Raw genomic sequence first — 27,669 nt, forward strand, 5'->3', positions numbered from 1 at the left:
TTTATACCCAACTCCCCAGTGGAGGATCAGTCCAGGGGTAGAAATAGAGTAATCTCAACCTATTAAAAGAAACTGCAGTGGAACAAATCCTCACTGGAGTTTGTGCAAGGATTGTTGTTTTGTTTTTTGCTGGCAAATGTGACCAGAAAGGTCAGAGAAATTATTTAAATTCATGCCATTAGTGGACTTGAAAACAACAAATATCATGCAGATGAAATATACAAATAGACATATGCTTACACAGCAGAATGACTTAGCATCTGCAGATATTCAGTGCATGCACACAAGACACTATAAATTAAATTTTCTGATGTTATCAAGCTCAAATTTAGGCCTACTCAAGTTCAACAGAGTAAAAACTATCTGTTTGTAAAAAGCCAAAAATAACATTAGGGCTATAAACACCCACTTATTTAGGCTATGTCCCATCATTTGCAGTGATAGTTCATGGCATTATTAAATTGAATATGTAATAAGTGTTAGTGCATTTTCAGATTCGCATCAGCCAAACCTTCTCCTTCTCTCTGCGTGGTTTTGATCTAATAAATATCATGACTTTGTGCTGGGTGATTATAATAGGTTGTTGTGCTTTTGACACAAGCAGAATGTTCATTCTAATCTATCCTATTTCTTGATTGATTGATTTCATGTCGCGACAAAGCCCTTTATAAAAAAGAACCATGCAAATAAAGATTTTTTTCAATTAAATAATTTCGTAAAATGAATGCCAGCACCCAGTGATGGTAGAAAGTATTCATGGTGTGTGCTCTGTATAGCACAGGGCAGACACGGAAAATAACGCACAGCACTTTCCACTGGGCATGAGTCACAGCAAAACCATAGCGTCTTGATACACGAGGTATATAAAGAACATTCTGGAACAATATTCAATTCAAAGTCGTGCAGCTGTTGTGCAACAACCAGGTTGTTACCAGCGACTGAAACATTTAATTGTGTTTTAGACAGCACACCACGTTCGCATTCTTTCATCTTTATCACAATATCCCTCATGTTAACACAAACAGTCACTCAGCCAAAACTCCCTCCTCTGTCATCCCCATGCACAAAGAGCAGTCCAAACTTCGATCTGATCTTAATTATCAGAGGTTCCTCAGAGGACAAGTTTTATCCCTCCTTGTGTTAGCGTTGGATGGATCTTATTTTCCATTCTGGCTGGGATATTTTAGAAAAAAACATCCTTTCCTCACGTGCACTTATGTTACTGTTACACACATTACTGTTCAAATGTGTATGTACCCCATGGCTACGTTTCTAAATATATACTGCAGAAAGTAGCTTCCAAAGAAGTCATACAACTTAATCCTAATGACAATATGAAGCATTCATATTATACAGTATTTTATACTGTTGGTTCACATCCATGACTGGTGTAGTAGGCCTACAACTAATGTACATGGATTAAATACTGTACAATTCAACAGCTGTGGTTAAAACACAGCTAACGTGTGGTTAGCAGCCAAAGCCTTGGTTTGGGTCTGTGGTGCACCACAAGGTCCATCAGAGGACCCTGAGAGTGTCAGTGGAGGCTAGAAGCAGTAGCCATCTGGGGCTACAGATACAGTGATCATACCATCAGCCTCATAATGGCTTCCTTGACCTTGGCACCAGTGGTCCTAATGTTGACAATGCATGAATCGCCCAATGTGGATGCAAAGGTGTTAAGGTGACCATCTGCACTTTCACCTCATATTCCTTATTTAATTTAAAATGTAATGTGTTGGAGTACTTAGCCAAAAACACAGAATTTGTACCACAGTCCAAATACTTACAGACTGCACTGTAACCGTAACAGTATTTACTATGGTTTTCCTTTGAATATGCTCTCCCCATTTTATTGTACTTCAGTGGTCAGACGCTCACCTGCATCGTGTCTGTACCAACTGCACAAGAGATATAACCGAGGCAGTGTCTGTAAACAATGGCAGAGGACTGTGGAGTAAAAATAAGCAGTGACTGGCTGCGTGTACCAAGATGGCCTACAGTAGATATAAAAGAGTGAAAGCACAGGCAACATTAAAATTTGCTTAGCATATTTGCAGCCCCCATTAAAAGGTGTGTGCATATACCTGATTTATATAAGGATATATATAAGATTTGACTTGTATTATTTCCATGAGAAAATATCCCCTTACTGTAGCCCCCCCCCCCCCCCTCGCTCACAGACACACACACACACATACAGACAATACCTTATGTGACACAGCAGCTGTTTTTGTCAGGTCGATAGACCTTACGAAGACAAACTTACGAACAGAAAAACATTCTGAAAAAAGGAAAAAAGATAATCCACTCCCATGCCTGCAGTGTGCTGCCAAGACAGGGGGAAAAGGCCAGAATATTGCTATCTCTGTTATACCAAGGCAAGCTGATCCTTCAGTATATGAAAACAATGTGCTTGGCTACTTATTGCACAAACAGGTTTCCTGTTTATCTTCTTATTTCACCAGATGAGTTCTCAAACTCCGAAAAATGGGATTTGCATGCAAGCAAAAGTATGAATAGGAGGGTGTAAGATTGCAATACAGTTTGGTATGATTATTAGTGCACGCATATTTAAGAAAAAATGTATTTATTTAAAGAAAATTATATCCTGACTACAGAATTTACTTGTGAGACTTCAACCATGAATCTGCCTTAATTGATGAAATGCAACAGATGGCAAAAATATGAATGAAAACAATAAAGCACATACTCTAAAATTAAAATAGTATTTGAAACAATACGAACCAAAACATACAGTAATGGCAAAACACAACCATCAATGGACTAATAATGAAGATTAAACAACACAAAGCAGTGAGTATTAATGACCATGCACAACACAACTGCTGAGATAAGAAGCACTCTAAATATTAAAATGGATGGGTTACTTTTGAGGTTACATACAGTTAAATACAATGAGATGTTGCATTGCCCTGACACAATTCAAAACCCATATTATACCCCGTGATATCCTGTGACATGTACATGTAGCTAACCTTTGTTTTTCAGTGGTAGAAATGTCCAAGAGCAAATGCTTTGCAGCTCAGGCTGGCAAGTTCATGCTATTGCTCTGACAAAAGATATTAACAATTGGAGTCATTTATACAATATGAGTGTATGTGTTCCAGCCAGTGGAAGAAGGCCAGAATGTTGAGTGAGCCATCTTTATGACATCCTAGGACAAAAGGACATCTGTGCCAACATTTGAGTTTTCAACCCATCTGGGAAATCCAGTCAGCAGTCACATAATAAAAACGCAGACAGTGCGGTCACAATAGTTAACAGTAACACGAAGAAGGGTGCTATGGAAAGACTTGGTCTCAGGCAATCAAACTTCAGTGTGTATCTTTCAGCCACCTTGGATGGTAATGTGCTGTACACCAGGCGTGGATCGAATTCACAATACACAACTTACGGGTTCACAAGGTGCATAAAGCACAACAGCCACATCGACAGTAAAGCTACTGTAAGGAAATTACGGGGAGAAGGGAAGTGCACTTCACTATACTTTCAGCACTGTCGTTTCAATGTACAAGGCCACGTAGAATCGAAACTATTATTATTTTATACACTCACCAAGCACTTTATTAGGTATTTATTATTTTATTTTTTTTGTCTTCTACTGCTGTAGCTGCTGTAGTTATGATGCGTAGTGGGTTCAGAGATGCTGTACCACCGTTGCAATGTGCGGTTATTTGCGTTACTGTCACCTTCCTGTCAGCTTTGACCAGTCTCCTCTGACGTTGAAGGCGTTTCTGTCTGTAAAACTGCTGCTCACTGGATTTTTTGGTTTAGTTTTTTCACCATTATTTGCAAACTCTAGAGACTGTGTGTGAAAATCCCAGATCATCAGTTTCTGAGATACTCAAACCACCTTGTCTGCCACCATCAATCATTCCACGATCAAAGTCACTTATGTCACATTTTTTCCCCATTCTGATGGTTGATGTGAACATTAACTAAAGCTCCTGACCCGTATCTACATGATTGTATGCATTGCACTGCTGGCACACAATTGGCTGATTAGATAATTGCATGAATAAGCAGGTGCAATAAAGTAAAAATGTCTGATGCCAACACCCTCAGGCCTCATGTTAAGACAGACTAACATGATAAGATCACTTCCTACACAGAATTAAGTATGAATAGGATTCACTGACATGGTGCCAGCAGAGAAGTGCACAGGCGGCCGGTGTACAAAGGAGACAGGCGTTTTTCACTGTACCTGTACACTAGAATAGGGTTTGGACTCAAAAATGCATTCACCACTCCATTTGTGCACACCTCACACAACATAGGGTCAGTTCGTATTTTTTTATATAAGTAATAATGTCTATGGCTATAATCTATTATTATTATATTATTATTATTATTATTATTATTATTATAATTACTATTATTAACAATAATAACAAAAATACAAACAAGATGATTTAATAAAAGTATATTGCAGAACAATGAACGTGCTTTTTTTGCCACTTATTTGGCAAATTTGCCGGTCATCCTGGGAAACACAGGTAAACAACAACAGCCTACAAATACGTCCAAAGGGCCGGATCCAGATGTGGTGATGTAATGCGTTCAGCTGCTGACTGGAAGAGTAACTAACCGCAGGCCTGGGTGACAGCTATGAGAGCAGTGAGAGAGATCGCACCCTTTTTCTTCTGATCATACGCTCAGTGGTGATACGTCCACATGTCCTCAATTTAGCTGTGAGCAGCTTACATAAAAAAGCTGCATGAGTTGCATTTCACAGATGGAAAAAAGTCCATTTGATGTCTTTCTTTTTTATTGTTCTGAAAATGATTTCATTAGCACTCGTACAGACAAGAAATACTCTGTATGTTGGTCACTCCAACAACATAAACAACTGACAGCATTTCAAATAGCCAAATCTTCACTGTGCAACAACAAGAATGTACTGCACTCTCACTATAACCATACTGTAGCACATGTGCCATAACACTGCATTAAATATTGACTAGAGGACTAGCATCAAAGGACTTCTCATTGGAAAAGCAAAGCTCTTTCTATGACTTCTGTACCATACTGTATCTGTATCATAATATAGTGCCATAAACACTGTTTCCCATGATGCTTAGGTCATACATGTTGGCTATTTTATACTTGTGCTATTGTCCAAGTGAACATACAGACACAAAGACTGTAATTCTCTTGTCCTGCTATTGAACAAAACAATCTTTATAAAGGGTTTTGAGACTTTATGAAACTACTTTGTAATCTCCTGTGTTCCTCTAATATCTAATAATCTTTTTTGTACTACTGAATCAAATCAGGAAGGTCGATCAGACTGTATAGGTCAATCAGACAGGCCATGTGCAATTTTACAGCAATGGCTACAGCTATGTCACTTCTGTTCTCAATGTGCACCGATATATTTGATACAAAGACAATTGCCACTTACATTTAACCAAATGAATGAATGAATTAATAAATAAATACATAATAAATGAATAAATAAATATCAATCAAAAAGTAACTGCCTGGAAAATGTCAAATATAACTACATCATATGTCTACTGTACATTGAGTCTCTTCTCTTTCCTCTGTCAGATCAACTAACACACTGACAGTAAATAATTTGGGAAAATATACTGCATAATCTGAGGTTAAAACATGAACACATTAACAGTGCTTATTATTTTCTCATTTGCAAACACACCTGTTCTTGGGTTAATGGAGTTTGTGTCTTACTGACTAAAAGCTGAGAATACATTTCAGCAGTATCTCTTTTTAAACACTACTTACTAGGACCTTCTTTGCAACCTGTGCATCGTCTGAAGGTTCATCTAGAAACTCTTATCGTGGGAAGTCATATATCAACTGTCCAATTCATTGTTCATGCATTAAAAGGGGAATAAGATATTCCTGTGAATTTGCTAAAGGCAAAACTGTAAGGTATACAAGACATAAAGTTAATAGAGGTGCATATATACTATAACTGGTATACACACAAATAATATAAAAAAATAATGTATTCATTTCTGGAATGCGTTTCTCCTAATTTTTTTAAAACACTTAGGGAATGCTAAAGCTGGCTACAAAGCCCTTTTTAATACAGTGTATTAAGAACGTATGCATATTCTCTCTCATTAAAGAGCTATGAGGTATTGCATTTCCTTCTGGAATGATCTTCCACTTCATCCTCATAGCACTTGAAATGAAATTGGAACTCTGAGTGTATCACAAAATGAGTGCAATAAACAGATAAAGTCTTCTTGTTTCTCAGGTGGCTTGGCACACACACACACACAGATGATTTACCAGACGCTCGCATTATACGCATGTAACTGCAACACCAGAGCACTTCAAAGCGCGAACGGCAAATACGTCAAGCCCTTGGCGCCAGATTCCTACGCACAACACCCCAGATGTTCCTTAACAACAAGCACAATAGAAATAAGCAGGACACAATGTGGTAAACATCGAGCGGAAACACCTAGAAAACACCCCTCCGAGTTCTGTGGGCATCTCCACAAAGCCTTAATTCCAGAAAAAGAGGCCCCAGGTGGAGTAGAGTGGTGAGAGTGGATGATTACTGTAGCTGGTAATGTGAACCCAGTTAGTCGGATATGGGAATAATGAGGGCATGTTAAGTGTAGAGAGGTCCATGGATTCAGATCCGGTGAGGGCCGATTGGAGACTCATCCTGGCGAGCTGTGAAACAGGAGGCCTGGTAATGAACGCTGTGGACTGGCATAAGGGCCGGGGGCTTTCTTACCACAGCGCCTGTCCTGCTTTTCGTGTGTGTGTGTGTGTGCATGTGCGCGCGCGCCTGCACGCGTGTATGTGCACAGTGAATTTGTATTCATTCACATGTTCATTGCGTACATTCCTGTATCCGCTGGAGTGTGTCCGTGTGTCTGTGTGCGTGAGAGTATGCGTGCGCGCGTAGGTGTGTGTACACACTGCATTTGTTTTCATTTACATGTTGCTTGGGTTCCTTTCCTTTATCCACGGGTGTGTGTCTGTATGCCTGGTTGTGTGTGTGCGCACGGTGTGTTTATTTTCATTCACATGTTCATTGCGTATTTCCTGTGTCCACTAGTGTGTGTGCGTGCGTCTGTGTGTGTGAGAGGGTGTGAGTGCGCACATGGGTGTGTGTGTTAGACTGTACGTGCATGTTCGTTTGGGTGTTCACACTGTGTTTGTTTTCATTGCGCAGGAATGTTCATTGCGTACATTCCTGCATCCACTGGTGTGTGTCCGTGCATCTGTGTGTGTGTGTGTGAGAGAGAGTGTCTGCGCACGTGGGTGTGTGTGCACAGCGCGTTTGTTTTCATTCACATGTTCATTGCATAATTCCTGTGTTCACTGGTGTGTGTCCGTCCATCTGTGTGTGCGCGCACATGGGCGTGTGTGTCCGTGCGTCTGTGCGCGTGTGGGTGTGTGTGTCCGTGCGTCTGTGTGCATGTGTGCGCATGTGGGTGTGTGCGCGCGCCGGTGGGTGTGTGTGTCCATGCATCAGTGTGCATGCGCGGGTGTGACTGTCCGTGCCCGTGTCTGCACTTTCACAGCGATGGCCTTCTCGTGGCCCCACACAGGCTGCCCAGCAGAGATCTCTGAAAGACCTCATCAGAAGACTCAGGGATCAGGACCTCCAGCAGCAGGTCACACACGCTGTACACCAGGTGCCTGCGGAGACCAGAGGCGGGGGATCAGAGCACACAGCCGCAGGAGAGCCGCACTACACACGCACAGGAGAGGGCAGAGCTGCAAGCCAACATGGCAACACAGAGACCTCCCGACTCGCCACACACCCAAGACTAAAAAGCCCACATTCTAATGGGAGTACAGTCTGCCATACTTTTGCAGACTGGAGTTGGGGGCGACATAAACTCAGGAGGTAAGAGCAGTTTGAGAAGGTTTGATCCCCTGGGTGTGTCGAAGAGTCCCTGAGCAAGACACCTAACCCCTAATTGCTCCCGACAAGCTGGTCATTGCCTTGCATGGCAGCCAGTTGCCATTGGTGCATGAGTGTGAGTGTGTGTGTGGGTAAATGAGAGGCATTACTTGTAAAGCCCTTTGGATAATAGTGCTATATAAATGCAATCCATTCACCATCTTGTATCCCTTTGTAGAGATGGGATCACAGTACAGCATGTTCCACAGCCAGTAACCAAACCCCGGGTACAGGAGTCAGACTCTGAGGGGATTGTGCGTGGACTGCCCTGTGGATCGCACCACAGCCCATTAGACTCCATTAGTGCACCTTTACTATCTCTCTCTGCGCCAACTGGTCTCCAAATGCAATCTTGGGCACAAATCTTTACAACTTTGTTAGATCATCAGCCTCAATGCAGTGACACTTGAGACTGGAATAAAGTTGGAATGCATTAATCCCGAAAGAAGTAATTCATTTTCCATTCATTTTAACAGTTTTACACAGACACAAGTCAAATTCATATGTATGAAAAATGAAAAACATTTTGTTCATTCACTGGGCGCCACTTATTATTATAAGGTCTAAGAAGCGCCATGCTGTGCTGGCTAAAGCAGGTCATGGAGACGCAGGCACTGTTCTGTCGCTGGACTGAATTTCAACCTTCCGTAGGCTGTGTACTTCAAAATTAAAAAAAAAATGTTAATGGAAAAAGCTTGTTCCTGTAGAAAAGAAGGACATTTGGGGATAATTGCATGGAGGGCTTTAGGTAAGGCATCTTCAGGACCTGAGATGCTCCTTCCCCTACAGCAGCAATAATGCACTATAATAATAAGACCAGCGGGAGGGGTGGTAATATTGCATGCAGAAAAGTGAAATTGCAGCACTGTGTGAGTGTGTGTGTGTGCATGTGTGTGTGATTGCTCTCAGTACATGCCTTTCTCTCTCAATGATGTGAGTTTGTGCGATTGCATGTTTATGTGTGGATGTGTGTATTATAATGGCATTGTGTTTATACATGCATGATCTTGCGCTTGCACGTGTGTGATCTTGTGGTTGTGTGTGTGTGATCCTGTGGTTGTACACATGTGATTTTGGCTTTTGCAGTCATACATGTGCTTGTACATGTGTAACCTTTTTACATTACATTATTGGCATTTGGCAGACGCTCTTATCCAGAGTGACGTATAGTTGATTTGACTAAGCAAGAGACAATCCCCCCTGGAGCAATGCAGGGTTAAGGGCCTTGCTCAAGGGCCCAACGGCTGTGCGGATCTTATCGTGGCTACACCGGGATTAGAACCACCGACCTTGTGGGTCCCTGTCATTTACCCGAACCACTACGCTACCGGCCACCCCCTTGCGGTTATACATGTGCGACTGTGTGCAGACTCTGTGAAACACTTACGGTCATACATGTGCTTTTACATGTGTGATCTTCGGGTCATACACGTGCAACTGTGTGCAGACTCTGGATCACTCTTGCAGTCATACATGCGCTTGTACATGCGTGATCTTCGGGTCATACATGCGCAACTGTGTGCAGACTCTGTGAAACACTCTTACAGTCATACATGTGCTTTTACATGCATGATCTTCAGGTCATACATGTGCGACTGAGTCACCTGTTGATCTGGGGGTCCTGCAGTGACTCCAGGACAGCCTGCCAGCTCAGCCTGTACTTCTCAGAACCCAGCAGGTCTGGGATCAGATCTGTAAGCACGGAGGAGAGCACAGACATCAGAACTAACAGAACAAACACATAAATCTCACAGACAGAGACTCGAATGTGACGCAGGGGACCATGGTGGAACAACCTGTTCTCACAGCGCCTCCCCTGACCGCTGCATGCTCTCTGTAGTGTGTGCAGACCTGCTGAAGACCTAACCTAAACTGGGCCCAACGCACTGAAGCTTCAACTCACTTCTACTTCCATAATGGAAATAAGGGCTACATCTATTTTCCTATACCTGAAAGAAAACTTATAATACAACGGATAGGTTGGGTCCATTGTCTCTATTGGTCAGTTTGCGTTCCAGCCGTGCCAAAATCCACGATATATGCATGGCTAAATGGAATGTTCCACATCTTTTAAAATTACTCTGTGTTTATAGATCACCTATTTTGTAATCAAAATGAACGTAACTTAACATTATCATCATCCCGCCTCTAGTAGCCTACCAAAGTAAAATAAAATGAGTGAGTTTAAAGTGTCATTTGATTTGGAAAGGAGTAGGAATGAAAAAAATACAACTTCAAGGCAACATTCTCGGATCAAAATACCAACAAGAGCACCAAACCCCGGCGAATGACTCATAACGACACTGAGTTATTTTATTGCATGGTATCTGGCAGTGTCCCCAATAAACGTCTACAACAAAAACACATTATTTGTGTGCGTCAGTGTCGTCTGGTGTACCGTAAACTAGTAAGCTAGCTAACGTTAATGCAGTTAGCATTATTACAATAGCAATAGCGTTGCTTAGCTAAGTGCAGTGGGGATACGTTAGTACCATTGCTTCGATAGTGGACTGGGGATACATTATTGCTAGCTAACTTTCACAATACCGTTGCTTGGCAACCAATAAAGGACTCTTCATCGGAAGAATACGTTTACCATAAAACATAGTTCCATTAAAAATACATTAATTTAAAGATTGTCTTGTCTTTCTTTCGTGAAATTTTTAAAGATAAATGTGGTAGCCCTTGTACAAAAGTGTTATAGAACTTGAACCTGCGGTATATTGTGGATATTGGCACAGCTAGTGGGTGTAACGGCACTCTGCTTCACGTCCTGCCTAACCACCCCGCTAGCTGTGCCAATATCCACCATATACCGCAGGTTCTCCTTTCATGACGCTTAATCAACATGTGCCTAATGATAATTTTATTGATTGTAACCATGAAAAAGTTACATTAGACACTGACCTGGGAGTAGATTCAGCAGCTACTGACCTGGGAGCAGTTTTATTTGACAATGGCCTGAGCACAGATTCAGTTGCTACTGACCTAGGAGCAGTTTCATTAGACACTGACTACAGACCATTTCCAATGCCTGCTGACCTGAGCACAGTTTCAGTAGCTACTGACCTGGGAGCAGTTTCATTAGACACTGCAGGGACTGCTGCCTGGTCTCCTCCTTCTGCTGGCTGCTGCGGGCTGGGCGGGGCTGGACTGGGAGGGTGCCCTCAGGCCAGATGGCTTCCTGAAGAACCCGCAGGTAGATGACCCAGCAAGGGGTACTGGTCAGGTTAGCCATACCTACATCAAGCCACCTGGAGTCACACAGATACACACACAGGAAAGGTCCATCAACCAGGTGACCACTGGGTGCACCACCATCATGTGCCCTCCAGTTGTTGTGATGTAGCCTACCCTACGCTGCACTGCTGATAGATAATAAACAATAACAGATGCAAGTATTATAGTTAATAGCATGTATAGACAATAGTAGAATACTACTTACTTGCCTTTAAATTAGCTTACAACCATGTTTTTCACGATTTAGGATTTATAAAGCAATTACACCCCACATCGAATAAGTATACGCTATTAGTTATATGAATCCAGGTATGGCAACATAACAGCTGGGGTAATAGAGGCGTCTAGGTCTATTACTCTTCCATTTATAAATGTATTAAATGTACAGACCCTAAGATATATGGGGGCGACATGGCTCAGGCAGTAAGGGTGTCGAAGTGTCCCTGAGCAAGACACCTAACCCCCAAATGCTCCTGACGAGCTGGTCGGGGCCATGCATGGCAGCCAATCGCCGTCGGTGTGTGAGTGTGTGTATGAATGGGTGAATGGAGAAGCATCAATTGTACAGCGCTTTGGATAAAGGCGCTATATAAATGCCTGCCATTTACCATTTACCATATGATGTCAGACAGGTGCAAACAGAGCGAAGGTGCACATACACAGCATTGAGAGAAAATGGCACACACTCAGAACTCCTGCATACATGTGCACACATACACAGTGAGAAAGAGAATGTGTGCGTGAACTCTGACAAAAGAAAAACTCTTGTGCATGTGCAGTACCACCCCTCCTACACCCTCATCCCTGACTCTATTATTCCAGACAAAACTATGTTTTTCAGTCAGACACACACACAATTTCAGATAAAATAAAACGTGAGAAAACACTGCTAGAAAATACTGATTCATAATCAAAGTTAAACACAACAGCTATTACAGCAAAAATAAATTACTACAAAAAACAATTGCAGTAAAAAAAAAAGTGGCGCAGACCAGAAAAAATACAGGCTCTCCCGGCTGTGAAGTAAGAAAATAGATTTTTGGTTAGATTATGAAGATTACACAAGGGTCAAAGAGACTGGATAGTAGAAAACAAATCCTTATATCATAACACATTACATAAATCATCTTTAAAAGCACAAAACACATTCACAGTGCATTCCTTTGAGTCAGCATGAGTGCAGACCACAGGCCCATGCCATATTCAACATTCAGAATTCATCAAAATTGATAGAAGCAGGACAAATCCAGGGAACAAGGAATTAATATAGCCCACAACAGAGGGTGTTCCTTAACGCAGAGAACAGAATAAACCCCCGCATGTGCATTCTTCTTAAGCTCCTGAGACCCCGCGGCCTCAAACCAGCACATTACATTTTGCCTTCCCAGAGCTCTAAACAGTATTTCTCTTAACATAAGGGGCATTCAATTACAATTACATAAAATATACAGTGGGGTTGACTCGTCTGAGACCTCTAGTGAAAATGCTTCTATTTTGCATTCTACTTTAATTATATATAAACCTTTTCATTGAAAATTATATTATCAGCATTACAATTTGTGAAAAATGTACATGAATTTCAGAATTTCTTAGTATTTGGAATGTCCCACTGTTAATGGCAGTGTGCACTCGAGCAGGCATAGACTCCACAAATCTGTACAAAACCTGATGATCGATGTTGTTCCAGCATTATGTTCCAAAGAGCATCTTGCGATGTTACAGAATACTTTGCTTTTATCAGTATTCAAGTGCCCCCATAAATGCTCAATGGGGTTGAGGTAAGGTGACTGGATTGTGCAGCACTCCTAGCTCTTCTTAGGTCTTCAAGTAGTTCTTGCAAAGCTTTGCAGTAACATTAATTTGTTTTAAAATTTTCTAAACCTTTCTATTTATTTCCAGAATTACATGAAAAAAAAAATCCCAGATTCAGACTTTTGGACCAAATGTTTTTGTCATCCAGGACACAGGTGAAAAAAATATAAAATACTTACTCTCCTGGATCTCAGGAGTTTAAGATTTCCTGTACATTTTATACTTTTTGAATTGCATGACTGAAGTAACTCTGTAAATGTTTAGATTTTCACTCCACAATGCAGGCAGTTCAGAGGAGGTGAGCTGTTCATGAGGGAAAGGATGGTGCAGATCTAGTTTCCTTCACACCCTTCCAATATACTGTTCTATAACCGAAAGGCCAGCTCTGCAGCTTTCACCTGCTGGTGGAGTTCTCACATCTGCATTTCCAACCCAGTGTGCTTCTGAGATTTAAAAAGAAACTGAAGTGTATCCCAAAGCCATCCTTACAAAAGATATGACTAATACCTTCTGGATGCCGTTTGTGTTGCTTAGATAGTTTTCCTCTATTATAACACAACTAAAGGCCAGACTTACCTACTCAAGCCACAAAACTGAGTATTCTATTGGTGCCACTAGTTAAATGTTGCACTTCATATGCAAAAACCTACTGCACGTGATACAACTAGCGAATCTGTTGAGTCGCCAGATAAACCCAGACAAACTCTGCCAAACTCTTCCATTCTGGACTTTTGGAAACCTTTGGTATATGAACCCAGGATTTGTAGATTTAAAGCGATTTCATTTTTTAAAAATCTACACTGGACATTGTAGTCTGTCCTGTCTTCTGCCGCAGGAAGCCACATGCTGATCGTGTCCATTCGAGAAGAGAGCTCAATTAATCATCTCTATGTAATACCGATGCCCACCGGTGAAAGCACCCACTGGCCAGTCGTGCAAATTAATTCTCCTCTTCGGTTTACAAATTTAAAAGTTTGGGGAAACATGTACCTCTCAGCAGAGTTGCCTAGCCTTGACAAAAACTGATGATGATATAGTCACAAAACATAGAGGCTAGCACAGGATAGTACTTATCTTATACAATGAACTGCCAATAAACACATTGATGAAAACGATGTTAATCGCTAATTTTTGTTATGGCATGATATCTCCCCAGAACAATCAACCACAAACAATAACACATAAAAACACACAATAATGCTTGTTAAGTTTCCAATGAGGAATGTATGATTATTTTCACTGCCCCTTAGTCCAGAGACAACATGCATAATACCGGATGAGTTTGGGGGAATATAAGGGCGGATATCCTGACTAAATAACCCCAGTGAGGAAAAAGAAACCGCACGCACGTCGGCAAACGCGATGATGAACGTCTCAGCCGTGCAAATGCGAATGCGGCGAACAATCTCGCTACTCCACTATGCCCCCACGGCCCTCCAGTTTATTCTCATTCGATGCTCTGTGCACATTAGCGTCTGCGAGGCACCGCGCTCTTCTCGCTGCTTGTTGTTGAGCATTTATTGAATCCACATGTGTCCTTCCAGCCCTCATGCTGTCAGCTTCCTGGATATTGCGTCTTTGAGTAATCGGCGCTACAAAAGCAGCAGGCTCCGGGCGAGAGCGAGCCGGCCCCGCACTCCCCCGGACCCGAGGCACTCCCCATAAACATCACTGTCAGGTTACGTAAGGCAAAGCACCTTCTGTGTCACTACATCCCTGATCTCCTTCAGAAAAGAGGAAGAGCAGGGGGAAAAAACTAACAACATCCATTCAAAGTAAATAGATAAATGTGCTAAACGTAGAATTTTTGCACCATATGGCACAATGAAAATATAGATCTCAGTGCCATGGGGTGTCACTCCAAACTAGTTATTTTACCGGAAAAAACATTGATCTGATAATGCTGTGCCCCATCACAAACTCCTACAGTACCTACAGTACGGTTTGTGTAAATTCCTTAACATTTTGGATAATGTAAGATGACAAACAGATTTACACACATACCAAACAGTTAAAGAGTTGAAGATGACAGACACATCCTGAGCTGATATGTCACTGAAAGCTTCTTTCTCAGGGAGTCTATTTTGGTGGCCACAAAACAGACCAATCAGTCTCCATGTTCCAGCCAACTAAAAAAATAATTATGGCCTGTTTTTTCTCTCAAAGTGCTGCCACTCACTCCAAAAGGGAGACCTGATGAAAAAAGCAGCTTTACAGTACAGACCAATGAAAAACAAAATACAAATAATAACATATAATAAAAACAAAATATGAAATTGACAGACAGGCCGATTTGAAACAGTTGTATTTTTCAACAGTATTTAGTGTTTCAAATTTATATGAACGTATGCCATGTGGGGTTCCAGACTGGCTTCCTCAGTTAGACTTATATGTCTATTTAAAATAAAAGCATATAAAAATACATCACTCCCATTTCTAATACATACCAGCATGCTATCATTTTCAATGAATGTGTAATGTAAATATTTTAGTTAACTGGCCACAACAGTTTTATGCGCAGGGACCACATTTGATAGATACTTTGTTGCCACAATTAAATCTGGTGGAATCTGCCAGAGCATGTAATTTATAATAGCACCAACAGGCTTAGAAAAATGCTGCCTTGAAGGAGACAGTTTGATTGTCAATTATGTAATCCATCTGCTTTCTTGACAATCACAAAAGTAAAATCTTGTGCAGTTAAAATGGTTAATTTTGATAAAATTATAAAATAGGCTGATGTTTAAAAGGGATGAAATGAAAAAGAAATACACCAAGTCAAACTTCTTTATCTTGGTAATATTGACTTGAACAGACTTCAAATACCCATGATTAAAATGACTGTGGCCAGCATTGCTAATCACCGTTATACAGTACTTCAGTGTAAATAATGTTGACAGCCAACGCACTTTAATCCTGAGCTTTGCGTGTCCTTAAAATTGGTCTGGGTTTATCCGGCGGCTCAAGCCAAGCCAGATATTTTCCGCTTTAAATTCAGACGCTGTTCTGGGAAACGGAGTGTAATAAGAGAGTCTGACGGGCTGAGGGAGGAGAGGAGGGAGAACGTTCCGGGTGCAGATGTGCTTTGAAGATGCACGTGGACTGCGCGTACGGGCAAAAGTCACCGCATATACTTCACATAATATTCATATTCAATTCATCATAAACCTGCAGCTACAGGGAGATCAGGCCTGCCAATGCCTGCCATGCTTAGTCTACAGTGCAAAAGTATTTGCCCCTCTTCTAGACTTCCTCTATTATTGCTTACAGTATGTGACACACTGAATGGTTCAAATCTTTAGACAAAATGTAGGGGAAATTGAGTAAACACAAATATTGAACCTTACATTAGGGTACCACAGAGTGAGGTAGTCACAACAAAGTTTCTACCAGCCCACGATCAATGGAAATTCCATAAGTGATGAGAAAAACACGTTTAAATATATCCGTCTAAAAAGGGTTACAAAGCCATTTCTACAGCTCTGGGATTGCACCAAATCACAGAGATCGGCATTATCTCCAAAATTTCACCAAAATATCCCAGAAGAACTAAAGGACTCTCTAGCCTCAGCAAAGGTCAGTGTTCATGACACTAATCAAGATACTGGGCAAAAACTGGATTCATAGGAGAGTAGAAAGATAGAACCCACCCTAATTAAGAGCACCATCAATGCTTGTGTCAAATTTACAAAAAAGCACCTGGATGACCCCAAGCCTTTTGGGATAATGCTCTATGCATGGAGTCAAAATTGCTTTCTGGATGACCCATTCTATCTGGAATTAAGAAAATGTCACATTTCACAAAAAGAAGATCATAGCAACAGTCGTGATGGTGGTGGTAGTGTGATGGCCGGGGCATGCTGCCTGGACCTGACTGACTGGACCTGACTGACTGGCAATCAGTGACGGAGCCACTAATTCTGCTCTGTACCAGAAGGAGAATGTCCGCTCATCTGTCTGTGAGCTGAAGCAAGGGCGTAATTGGGTTATGCAGGAAAACACTGATCCAAAACACCAAAGCAGGTCCATATCTGAATAGCAGAAAATAAACTAAATTAAAGTTCTGGAGTGGCCTTCAAGTCCTGACTTGAAACCGCTGTGGAGGGACCTGAGACAAGCAGTTCATACTTGAAAACCTACCAATTTCTCTGAATTAAAGCAGTTGTGCAAAGACGAGTGGGCCAGAGATTACTCCACAGCGATGTGAAAGACTGATATCAAATTATAGGAAGCATTTGATCTCAGTTATTGCAGTTAAATATGGTGCAACCAGTTATTAAGTTTAAGGGTGCAGTTACTTTTTCACATGGCTGATATGGGTGTTTGATACCATTTTTCATTAAATAGATGAAATAATAATGTTTATTCTGGTTCTCTTTGTCTCATATTATATTTTGTTTAAAGATTTGAAAACATTCGGTGTGACAATTATGCGATAATAGAGGACATCTGGAAGGGGGCAAATACTTTTTCACGGCACTGAATTTGTGCCGTAACATAATATCACTGTCTCAGAAAGTACTTTTTAATTCAACCATTACATGCAAAAGGAACAAAGAAACCCAGAGGAAGTCTTGATAGGAACCAAGTGTTTCTCCTAAGCGACTTGATAATATTTTTCCTGCATTGCCCCTGTGACTGGCCTGTGCTAGCAGAGAAAAAGCTCAGCAATACATAACCCCACAGGGCTGCTCAATCACTCTGGGCCCCTGAGAGAGATCAGCTGAAGACCCACCCGTGGCCTTACTTATCTCTAACAAACACACTTTGATGTAAAATGAAATTAAAAGCAAACAGATTTGTACATATTGACATTCCGCTTGATTAGCTCTTCTACCACTTAACTGTATGTAGCTGCACCAGAACCTCACACTGCCTCCAGACGGCCCTGCCTACGTCTGGCAGCTGACTTTAATCCTCACAGCCAATCAGTGAGATGCCCTTAAGCTCTTGGAGGACTCTTGGAGAGGGCATCAGATGGATTTTAAAAAATATATATACTTTCGTTATAGTGGAGATAAATTTGATCAGATCCCAGCATAAACTGTGACAGGGAAGCATAGGTTAAAAATGACAAATAAATAACCATCACAAGTCACAATCTGCCCAGTTTGTTCTCTGTAACACAAGATTAGATACTATGAATACTAAACTACATATGTATAGGCCCACATATTTTACCCATTTCAAATCAAAACCACTTGTTCAGCTCACGCCCCAATTTGTCTTGCCTGACAAAGATAAATCATTCTGACAGTACACTAGAGCAAGCCTGGTTCAGTGTCAACCAAATCATCATCAAAGCATGCCTAGATTTCAAACAAAATCATGAGGTTACACAGTAAGACATTCAGTATTAATTCAGCTTGAACATGAACTTGAGTTCATACAAGCCAAGAATGCATGATCCACTGAGTAAAATCCATCAGTATTCATCTAGCACAGTGAACTTTGTTGTGTAGGCAGCAAACATGCCAAGTAGCCAGAGAGTAGCCATTAGCTGAGCCATAACAGAGGACTGTTCAGAGATTAAACCAGTCTGGCACCTGTGCGATAGCATGTGGCACTCGGCGTGTCCAGTGGAAGTAGGAGCCTGAGACCCTGGACCCATGGACATGGTGGTTATAAGGGTCACTCCAGTTCAACCGTCCCTGATTTGTGTGTCAGTGGCAATCAATCGCTTAGTCAAATACAGACCTGCTAACTGGGTCAGCCTGCGACACAATGGGGGAGGACAGCAGGGCTGAATACTTAGGGTCCCACAGTGTGACTGTGGCAGGGACCACACACCAAGTCTGTGGTGTTCCCACACAGGGAGGGCAGGGAGCCTGACACGATACTGTGCATAAGCGGGATATTGATCGGTCAGAAAGGCAGAAACTCGATTAAGGTTTATAAAACAAAACCCAGGCCTTCTCTCCCTTTGTTTTGCAAGTCATGTTGTGAGCAGTTCTTCACTGGCACTAATCGGATTATAACTGTGGTGGTTTTCTAGCCATGTAATACTGTATATGGCTTATGGATTTGGCCAAAACTACACTCAGTGATCACTTTATTAGGTAGACCTGTAGACCAGCTTGTTAATGCAAATATTTAAATCAGACAATCATGTGGCAGCAACTAAATGCATAAAAGCATGCAGATGTGGTCAAGAGGTTCAACTGTTGTTCAGACCAAATGTAATGACTGTTGGTGCCAGACAGGGTCGTTTGAGTATCTCAGAAACTACTGATCTCCTGTGATTTTCACGAACATCAGACGTTAGAGTTTGCAGAGAATGGTGCGAAAAAACAAAAACAAAAACATCCAGTGAGCAGCAGTTCTGCCTTGTCAATGAGAGAGGTCAGAGGAGAATGGCCAGACAGGTAAAAGGTGACAGTAACTCAAATAACCACACATTACGAAAGTGGCATACAGATGAGCGTCTCTGAACACACAATGTGTCAAACATCTAAGTGGATAGGCTGCAGCAGCAGAGGACCAATAAGTCAAAAACATAAGTAGACCTAATAAAGTGTATATATAATAAAACTACACATATGAGAAACATTGCAATGTTACAATTTACAACACATTATTTTGCAATTACCTTCATTTATTTTATGAATACTGTGGAAATAGTTAATAGGTGTGGTCTGCCACTGTGTGGTAAGAGACAGTCACTGCGTAGACAGGAGCTGCTTAGACTCACCAGCCCTGGGGGTGAGGCTTCACAGCTGCAGAAAGCAGAAGAAACCAAAGCGAGTAAATAAAGCTTTGAAAAAAGATTTAGATCCAGATCAATAAAAGATGCCAGATCAATAAAAGATGGCACACCTTTTAATAACATGAAGAAAATTAACCATGTTGGCTACATTTACTGTATGTAAACTAGTGAATTTGCTGAAAAAGGAATTGATAGCTCGTACACTTGTAGAATTGAGGTTTTACAAGTCCTTTAATTGATCTTACGTCAGAAAGCAAAAACTCTTTCAGCAAACCTTGATACAAGCCATGAGCATATTATCTCCTTATTTTCTGAGCAAGAAGCCATAACAAGGAACAGTCTGAAGCTACAGAGGATTACACAGCCGAGAGGGAGCATAAGAAACATCTCAAAAATCTATACAGGAAAAAAGAACAGAATAATACATTTATCCCAGCTTTGAGACCAGTGAAACTGCTTAGAAAAAGACAATATTCCAAATTGGTTTTTGAATGCAGTAGGAACCTCAGTAAGTGATGCAGAATATTTTTACTTCATCAGATCATAATAGATCTCAGCAGAAGGAAATGGAAGAGAAAGTACTGGGTTCAGCCACTAGAGAGCAGAAATCTATCCAATAGCATTTCAACATGACTGTTGCGCACTGTTGAAAGAAATTGTGTGACCAGAAATTGACCAGACGGATATGAAATACTTTGTCAGCATTCACCCCCATAGGCAGTAATGTGGTTTCAAGTTAATATAGAACTTTACAAATTCAACGCCTGCTGTTGCAATGATGTTGGGAAGCAGCTACAGTAATAATTTACTGGCATTAGCACTTGTATGTATAAAACTAGGTAAACATTTGAAGGGCTAAGTACGTACTGCTTCTTATCAGCTTGGTTTTCATTAATTTGGATATCATGGTTGCTACAGCTGTTGAGCAATGTAAATTTTCAAAAGTTGCAAATTATTCTAAACATTGCAAAAAATTATTTGGCTGAAAACGTATTATACAGAAAAGATTACTTTCATGTTAAGGTTTTTAGTGACAGGCAGCATTGCTCAATGGGGGCTTTTAATGCTGAGCATAAATCCAGGCATTAATAAGCACAGAGAACTCAAAAATAAAAAATGACAGGGCCAAACTGAACTGCTTTTCCACAATGGAAGCACGTGCACAGTGGATGCTGATTGAGACCAAAGTCAATATGCGGTGATGGACTGTTAATGCACAAAAATCCCAGCCTGGCTGAAGGTTAGAGACTGCACACAAATCCATTTCCTATTTTTTTTTAAAAGTACTTTCTGGGTCAAAGTACTACGATTCCCTTTGCTGCTCGATGCTCTAAGTCCACTGGCATGTGCTGGGAGACTGTGAGTGTTCCATCTGCATGGGCTGGCATCCAGAGGCCCCTGAGAGTGGAGTGCTCCCCCATGCCACCTAACACAAAGATGCCCCCCCCCCCCCCGCCAGATGAAATTACAGATACCCCTAATGTTTCTCCCACTTTGTCTTTGGCCATAAACTCATAGCAATCTCACTAGTGTTTTGACACTGGGGCTGTCATCCATCCAAAACCTCCCTGGGACTGATTCTTGCGGGCACTGGCCTCCTGACACCTATATTTCAGAGTCCGGAGAGCATGTGACGGGAGCGGAGGGGCTTTTATTAGAAGGAATCTCCAGGGGCACGTGGTCTCTAGCTCCGTCTGACACGCAGTCTTAGACATGCCAATGGCCAGACTGGCTGAACTTCTGTCTGATTTACAAATAAAGTCCAATATAGCGGGCCTCCAAAAGGTAGGCACCTACAGTATGTATAAACTGCAATCCCAATGACACAGAAAAAGCAGGATTTGACTGTTGTCACTGCTGGCCAACAGTTCTGGGGTGTGATGAAACTTCCAGACAATCCATGAATCAGGGCTTAGAGATATATTAAAACCATTGCTCCCATAATGATTTACCACTTAAATAACCATTATAAGCAGCTGTCTAAAATGTACATTTATATAAACTACCACCTCACACCAACCAACCCTTGTTCCCACTCCCTGCTAGCACATGTTTCTCGCCTTGCATGATTCCAGCCAGGATGGAGCCAAGTACAAGCCCCTGAGGCACACCCATGCAAACCAAGCACGCAAGTTTGGAAACATCCTGAATGCTACAGAGAAGCAGGACACAAACAAATATGGACACACAGAATCACTTCCACTGATTTCCCGTCAACTGAAAGGACAATGCCGAATAGTCCTGACAATCTAGGAATAAAATAACATACAGTAACTGATAAAATTTCATTTCAGTAGCTATCAATGCCTTTATTCATTAAATTAATTCCTTCAAATACAACAGACAATAAAGACAATCTTAGCAGCCATATTCAAATGGTCTAATTAAGTCATTAAACTCAAAAGTGGTCACTAGCTCAAGCCACAGATTAAATATTTGATTTACAATTCCTATTTATTAAATGCTGATAACAAACTACTTCATTAGAAGAGTCTGTTGAAAGACATCCAACAGTTGACATGATGCCCCCCTTCCTTCAGTAGAACGTTACCATTTCTGGCAAAGGAATCTCACAGTGACCCTTGTTTGAATCCAAATTGGCAAGCAAAGCTCCGGACGTCTGAAAGAGAGGGGAAAAAAAGAGGGAAAGAGAGAGAGAGAGGTGGTGCAGGAGAAGAGCGGCGCATTACTCGAAGACTTAATGTCACTGAATGTTTATGACATGAGTTGGTGTCCTGCTCATGTTACCCCGTGGATTGTGTTACCACCTTTTTAGGATTCTAACAATATCCCCTGTGGGCCGTTGTGGCCCGGTCTGGGGGTTCTTGCATCACGCTGGAGGGGGAGGGGAGAGGCAGCTCACACTGCGGCCCTCGGGCCCGCTGCGTCTGTCAACAGGCCGCTGGATATAGACATCTCATTGTGTGTCTGGGAATGCAGGTCCTGGGGGGTGCACTGATTTTGGGGTGCCGGCGGGTGAGAGGGAGGGCAGATTGCCCTTTATAGCAGTTTGAGAGTGAGCAGGACGATTAATCCGTGGTGCTGCTCGTTCACCCACGTGGACGGAGCCCAAGTCCGCAACAGCCAGTCAAGTCCCTGATTCACATATTGTGAACGGTTTCTGATCATGATAATGTATTTCAATGTCCCACTGTTTGATTTACAGATGCAATTTTTCATCCCTTTGAATGTTAAATTGTTATGTAACAGCCCTCTGACTGACAAACATTCTTTAAAACGAAGACCTTAGCACAGCTGTAGCAAACCCCCACGAGACCCTCATCCACAGATCAGGAGCGTGTCTCTTCTCACTGAAGCATGCACGAGAACGCTGAAGACCACCACACCGAGGAAACACTCTGTGCCCTTAAAAATCTGTGCAATCTCCACTTCAGGGTCAGAGATGGAGACTGGGTTTGGGGAAAAGTCTCCTCGAAAGTGAAGGACATGAACATGAAACAACAACTACATGAAAAACATGCCTGGGGAATGCAGGAGACCTCACACTCAGGACAAAGAGCAGAATAAAAACACACTGACTTCTATTGAAGTAAAAGTTAGTTCATTTCGTTCCAGGCCAGCTCAAAAACAAAAACTGCTTGGTACCCTTTTGTTCCAGATGTTTACTAGTATTCTGAACCAGAAATATGGTCAATAGGTCCTGCTGACAATTTGGCTGATCAGTGATTGACAAAATGCCTTTTTTCTTCTAATAACCATATTTCTTCTCCAGAACTGAAAGGCCCAGTCAGATGTTTGGCCTGTCCCACTGTTGAAACATCATTGGTCAATTTCAGAACCCTAACAACCATGCATCTCCTCCAAAGGACGTTCAAGCAGCTGCAGTCCACCAGCTCTGCTGTGTAGCTATTGCACTGCTACGTGTGTCCATCATCCCTGCATAATGAGACTTGGACAACTTGGACAACACCCCCACCCCCACCAGAACTGTAACCAATGACATGCTGCCCAAAGGGTCCGATGGCCATATGTGGGCTAAGCCCAGTCCAGACCGGCCCCGAGGGGCTCTTCAGAACAGCATGGATGAGTGACTAAATAACTTAGTAGGATGTGCTGCTCTGTATCCTCACAAAGTACTGAGCAAGAGTACATTAATTAAAACCGGAATTTATGGGCACTTGTATCAAGCAGTGGGATTCCGGTATACTGTATTGTCCCCATCACTCACCCAAAACAGTTTCCCCCTCAGACGATTATATTTTGCTAAGCAAGGAGACCTGGACAAATTTGGACACTAAGAACAAAACGACTCATTTGACATGTTAGGCCCTGCATCTGTTGAGCAGATGGTAGTACAGAGGTAGGAGGGTCTGCTGAAATATCTTATAATAGGCAAGGCATGTGGTAGAAGAGGCAGTCTCCCCAGTGTGCCAGTCTTACCCCACAGAGCCCTCAGAATTCACAACGGCAAGTGAGGGGGAAAAAAACAGAAAAAAAACTATTTCAAATAAAGCATCTTGGGTTCTGAACAAGGTATTTGGGAAACAAGGCAGTCAAGAACTTTCAAGCAAGTCAAAACTTTTTTGAGCTTGGATGGCCACCAGGTCTGTGTTTTTTTCTTTTTTCCTTGGCTTTTTCCTTAAAAGGGACACCGTTCAGGTTCCACATATGCGAGATGATGCAGCCAATCTCTCAGATGCCCAGAATTATTTTCAGCTGCATTCCATAAATTCCTTCACTAACCTGGACCCGGTTTCCCAAAGGAGGACCAGCCAGGCTGCGTTTATAAAAAATGTTGTGCTGAGAGCAGTGCAAACTTTTTTAATGCAAACTTTAGTTACGGAGATAGAAACTGCCCCCAACTGTAGCCAACACAGCCTACCCTTAATCCAAATCAATCTGTCACTAGTCCCCCTTCGCCCCGCTCTGCTGTTTATCAATGCATCAATTTCACCTTAAAATAAATGTAAATGTAACCTACCCCTGAGCAACTATAATTTCCATAACAAAGACACCAGTGATTTGGCAAAAGTGCGCACCAAAACATTTTGGAAACAAACTTTAGAAATAATTTAAACGTTATATAATTTCACTTTAGTTATTGCATCTGAAAGAGTACATTTTACTACTCTGCAAATGTGCAATGCAATTTTCTAAAAGAGAGCTTGGTTTCTCCTATCCCATTCCTTCAGTTCTGTTCATATTGTAACAGCCTTAAGGGGAAATGTGTTATATTTACCCCATGATTTACACAGGAGTTAGTCAACACTAATGGGTTATGCAACCAGACACCAATGGGTCATGGGTACTCTATGAAGGTCAGGGGATAAGACTTATTTACAAATTATAGGAATTAAAATAAGCTGCCATTGGGCTGTATCAGGTTCAGCCCCCGGGTGCCCTGCAGCACAGTGGAGCTTGTCCAGCCCTCACCAGCCACAACCACAACACAGCCCTGTCCATCAGAGAAGCACTCTACACTGCCACAATACACCGTGTATGAAAGGCTTTCAGACTGGTCCTTTCCGTAAATGTGGGTCCGCTTTAATGTACAGCAGGGATGCTCAGATCTGGCCCTTGCTACTAGGAGTATTGCTGGTTTTGTTTTGTAATGGAGTTATTTTGTTGATTAATGTCACCACTCTCGTGGTGTCTCAGATCCTGTGTCTCTTTCAGACCCTGTTGGATGGAAGAATGAAAACAGCACTATTAGTGATCTCAAGGGCCACATTTGAGCACCCCTGATTTAAATTAATTGTTATAAGTAAACACATAAAATATGTAATGCAATGATCAGACACAATCATAACATTGTGGCCTGTAGCGTAGTGGTTAAGGTGCATGACTGGGACCCGCACGGTCACCGGTTCGATCCCCGGTCTAGCCACAATAAGATCCACACAGCTGTTGGGCCCTTGAGCAAGGCCCTTGCTCCAGGGGAGGATTGTCTCCTGCTTAGTCTAATCTACTGTATGTCGCTCTGGATAAGAGCGTCAGACAAATGCCATTAATGTAATAACATTTTTAATAACAACTTTATCTTCAGGTAGACCCCATAACCCCTCTCTCTTTATCATTATTTTGACATCTTTATTAACACATGTTGGGCTGACAAAGAAGAAATAACTAGTCGATCACCTAATGTATTAAAATAAAAAGTAAAACAACCTTTAAGGCTGAGCAATAAAAATAGAAAAACAAAAACAGGAATAGGTGAGAGGAAACTGCTGTTTTGCCTACTGTGACAAATACAGGCATCAATCAGAAGAAAAGACTGACTGAAGATCGAGGGAAATACTGTGAATCAGCAAAATATGCTTTTCTGCCCTTCAATACATATGAAAATGGCACCAGTCCATTTCACATTTGATCTGCTTTTAATTAATAAAATGTGAAATACTCTGTATAGAAGTATAATGAATATAGCGGTCCACCTGAACAAGTGGATCCACAGCATGGCCCACCCTATTGCATGCAGTCAGAATCGGGAAATTGGTGGCCATTCCTGCTAGCTTGTCTACTGGAATGCAGATATTTTCAACATTTACCTGATAACCCTGAGTGCATGAATACAGCAGATTCAGACTCAGACCCGCTCTCATCTCTCTCCAAGACCTCTACGCCAAAGAATACCTTCAATTAAAATTGTATTTTCTTCCTTACAAAATCAGAAAATCACATGTAGTGCACTATTTCTTACATTGAGTTCTCACAAGGAAAGGCCTAAGAACACTAAAATGTCTGCTTCTTCCCAGTACAAAAAATATGGATGGAAAAAAACCTTTTCACAGAATCTGTGAAAAGAGGCAACAAAAGTACCCTAAAAACACCACTGAAAAGCAGTAATTTGCAAAAAGTTTGGTTTCCTAGGCAGAGGCAGACATGGAGATTCAATAACATGAAAACATCTGGTTTCAACAAAAAAAAGTCACCTTCCATGGCTTCTGACAGCTGCAACAAGCAAAGCAACAAGGCCAAGAAAGGAGAATGAAAGGAGAATCTTTTCTCTTTTTTTGTTACGTGTTCCCTATCCCCATCCACTGGCACTGATCCTCTCTGCTTGCTTTCACATGAGGTGGTTGCAGGAAGAAGCAGAAATTCGGAACCCAAAAAGAATGACTACCATCTCTCTGTACTGCACTCCATCAGATGCTCAGGTGGGACTGAAACACAACAGGCCCGGCCAAACCTCCATCTCACGTGTGTGTCCAGTGCTGAGGGAATGTACAGGTCAGAGGTCACAGGCTGAGCTAGCAAGGAAAGGAAGAGGCCTGCCAGTGCGGCATTTGTTTCGGATAATGCCCACCTCTCCCCTCGTTTCAGAAATGCACTGTATGGCTGTGTATCCCTCACACGTGTCCTCCATTTTTTGTCCTACACAATGATACTTTGACTTCTATTTATGTTGTCCTTACAGCATATGCAGGGACAGGGCAGTATAACACAGTGGAAAAGAGTGGAGTCCTGGTCCCTAAATGTATTTACCATCCTTTATTTCACCCAAAAACCCAGTTTAGATCTAGAAGTGTGTAGGGGGGGCTGACATAAAACACCTGTGTGAACTGAGTCTGGGAGCAATAAACTGTTGATTTAAATGGCAGTATTTGCAACATGTGGACTTTTATAGTAAGGAGACAAAAGCTATACCCACTGTGAGCAAAGTTGAGTCTTTAGTGACCCAGATTTCCTCAGATAGAGGAGGGCCAAATTGGTGTTGCTGTCGTGATATCTGTACTTAACATTGCTGTTGTGAAGTCTGCATTTAGTTGATGTTGTGTATTGATGAATTCTGCAAAGTTTTACCAGTGCTAAGTGGCATCTTTCTCACCACTCATGAATTGAAAGATAATGGCTTGCTTAGATTAATTCATATAAATTATAGAGCCATGAGTAGATTCCACTGACATAAACATAAGTTGTACAACTGCTCACCCACATTAAGAGGAATGATGTTTACTAAACCACAAGGCAAGCTGTGCGTGCAAACAATGATTAGTCTTGGCGTGAATGCGGTCTTAAAAGG

At 41.8% G+C, this 27,669-nt stretch overlaps 1 protein-coding gene across 3 annotated transcripts in view; it reads right to left on the reverse strand.

Annotated features, from left to right (window-relative positions):
• Positions 1-4,774: 4,774 nt before the first annotated feature.
• LOC133133929 (sorting nexin-19-like) overlaps positions 4,775-27,669 on the reverse strand; it is a 36,223-nt gene continuing 13,328 nt past the window's right edge. For all 3 annotated transcript variants that reach the window (XM_061250234.1, XM_061250233.1, XM_061250232.1), the window contains exons 10-12: positions 10,997-11,181; positions 9,532-9,619; positions 4,775-7,659 (exon numbers count right to left, since the gene is read on the reverse strand). In XM_061250234.1, coding sequence (XP_061106218.1) covers positions 7,536-7,659; positions 9,532-9,619; positions 10,997-11,181 — 397 coding nt within the window. In that variant the 3' untranslated portion in view covers positions 4,775-7,535. The remainder of the gene's footprint in view (positions 7,660-9,531; positions 9,620-10,996; positions 11,182-27,669) is intronic.

This window comes from Conger conger, chromosome 7 (assembly GCF_963514075.1).
Source record: "Conger conger chromosome 7, fConCon1.1, whole genome shotgun sequence".
In the NCBI taxonomy this organism is placed as follows: domain Eukaryota; kingdom Metazoa; phylum Chordata; class Actinopteri; order Anguilliformes; family Congridae; genus Conger; species Conger conger.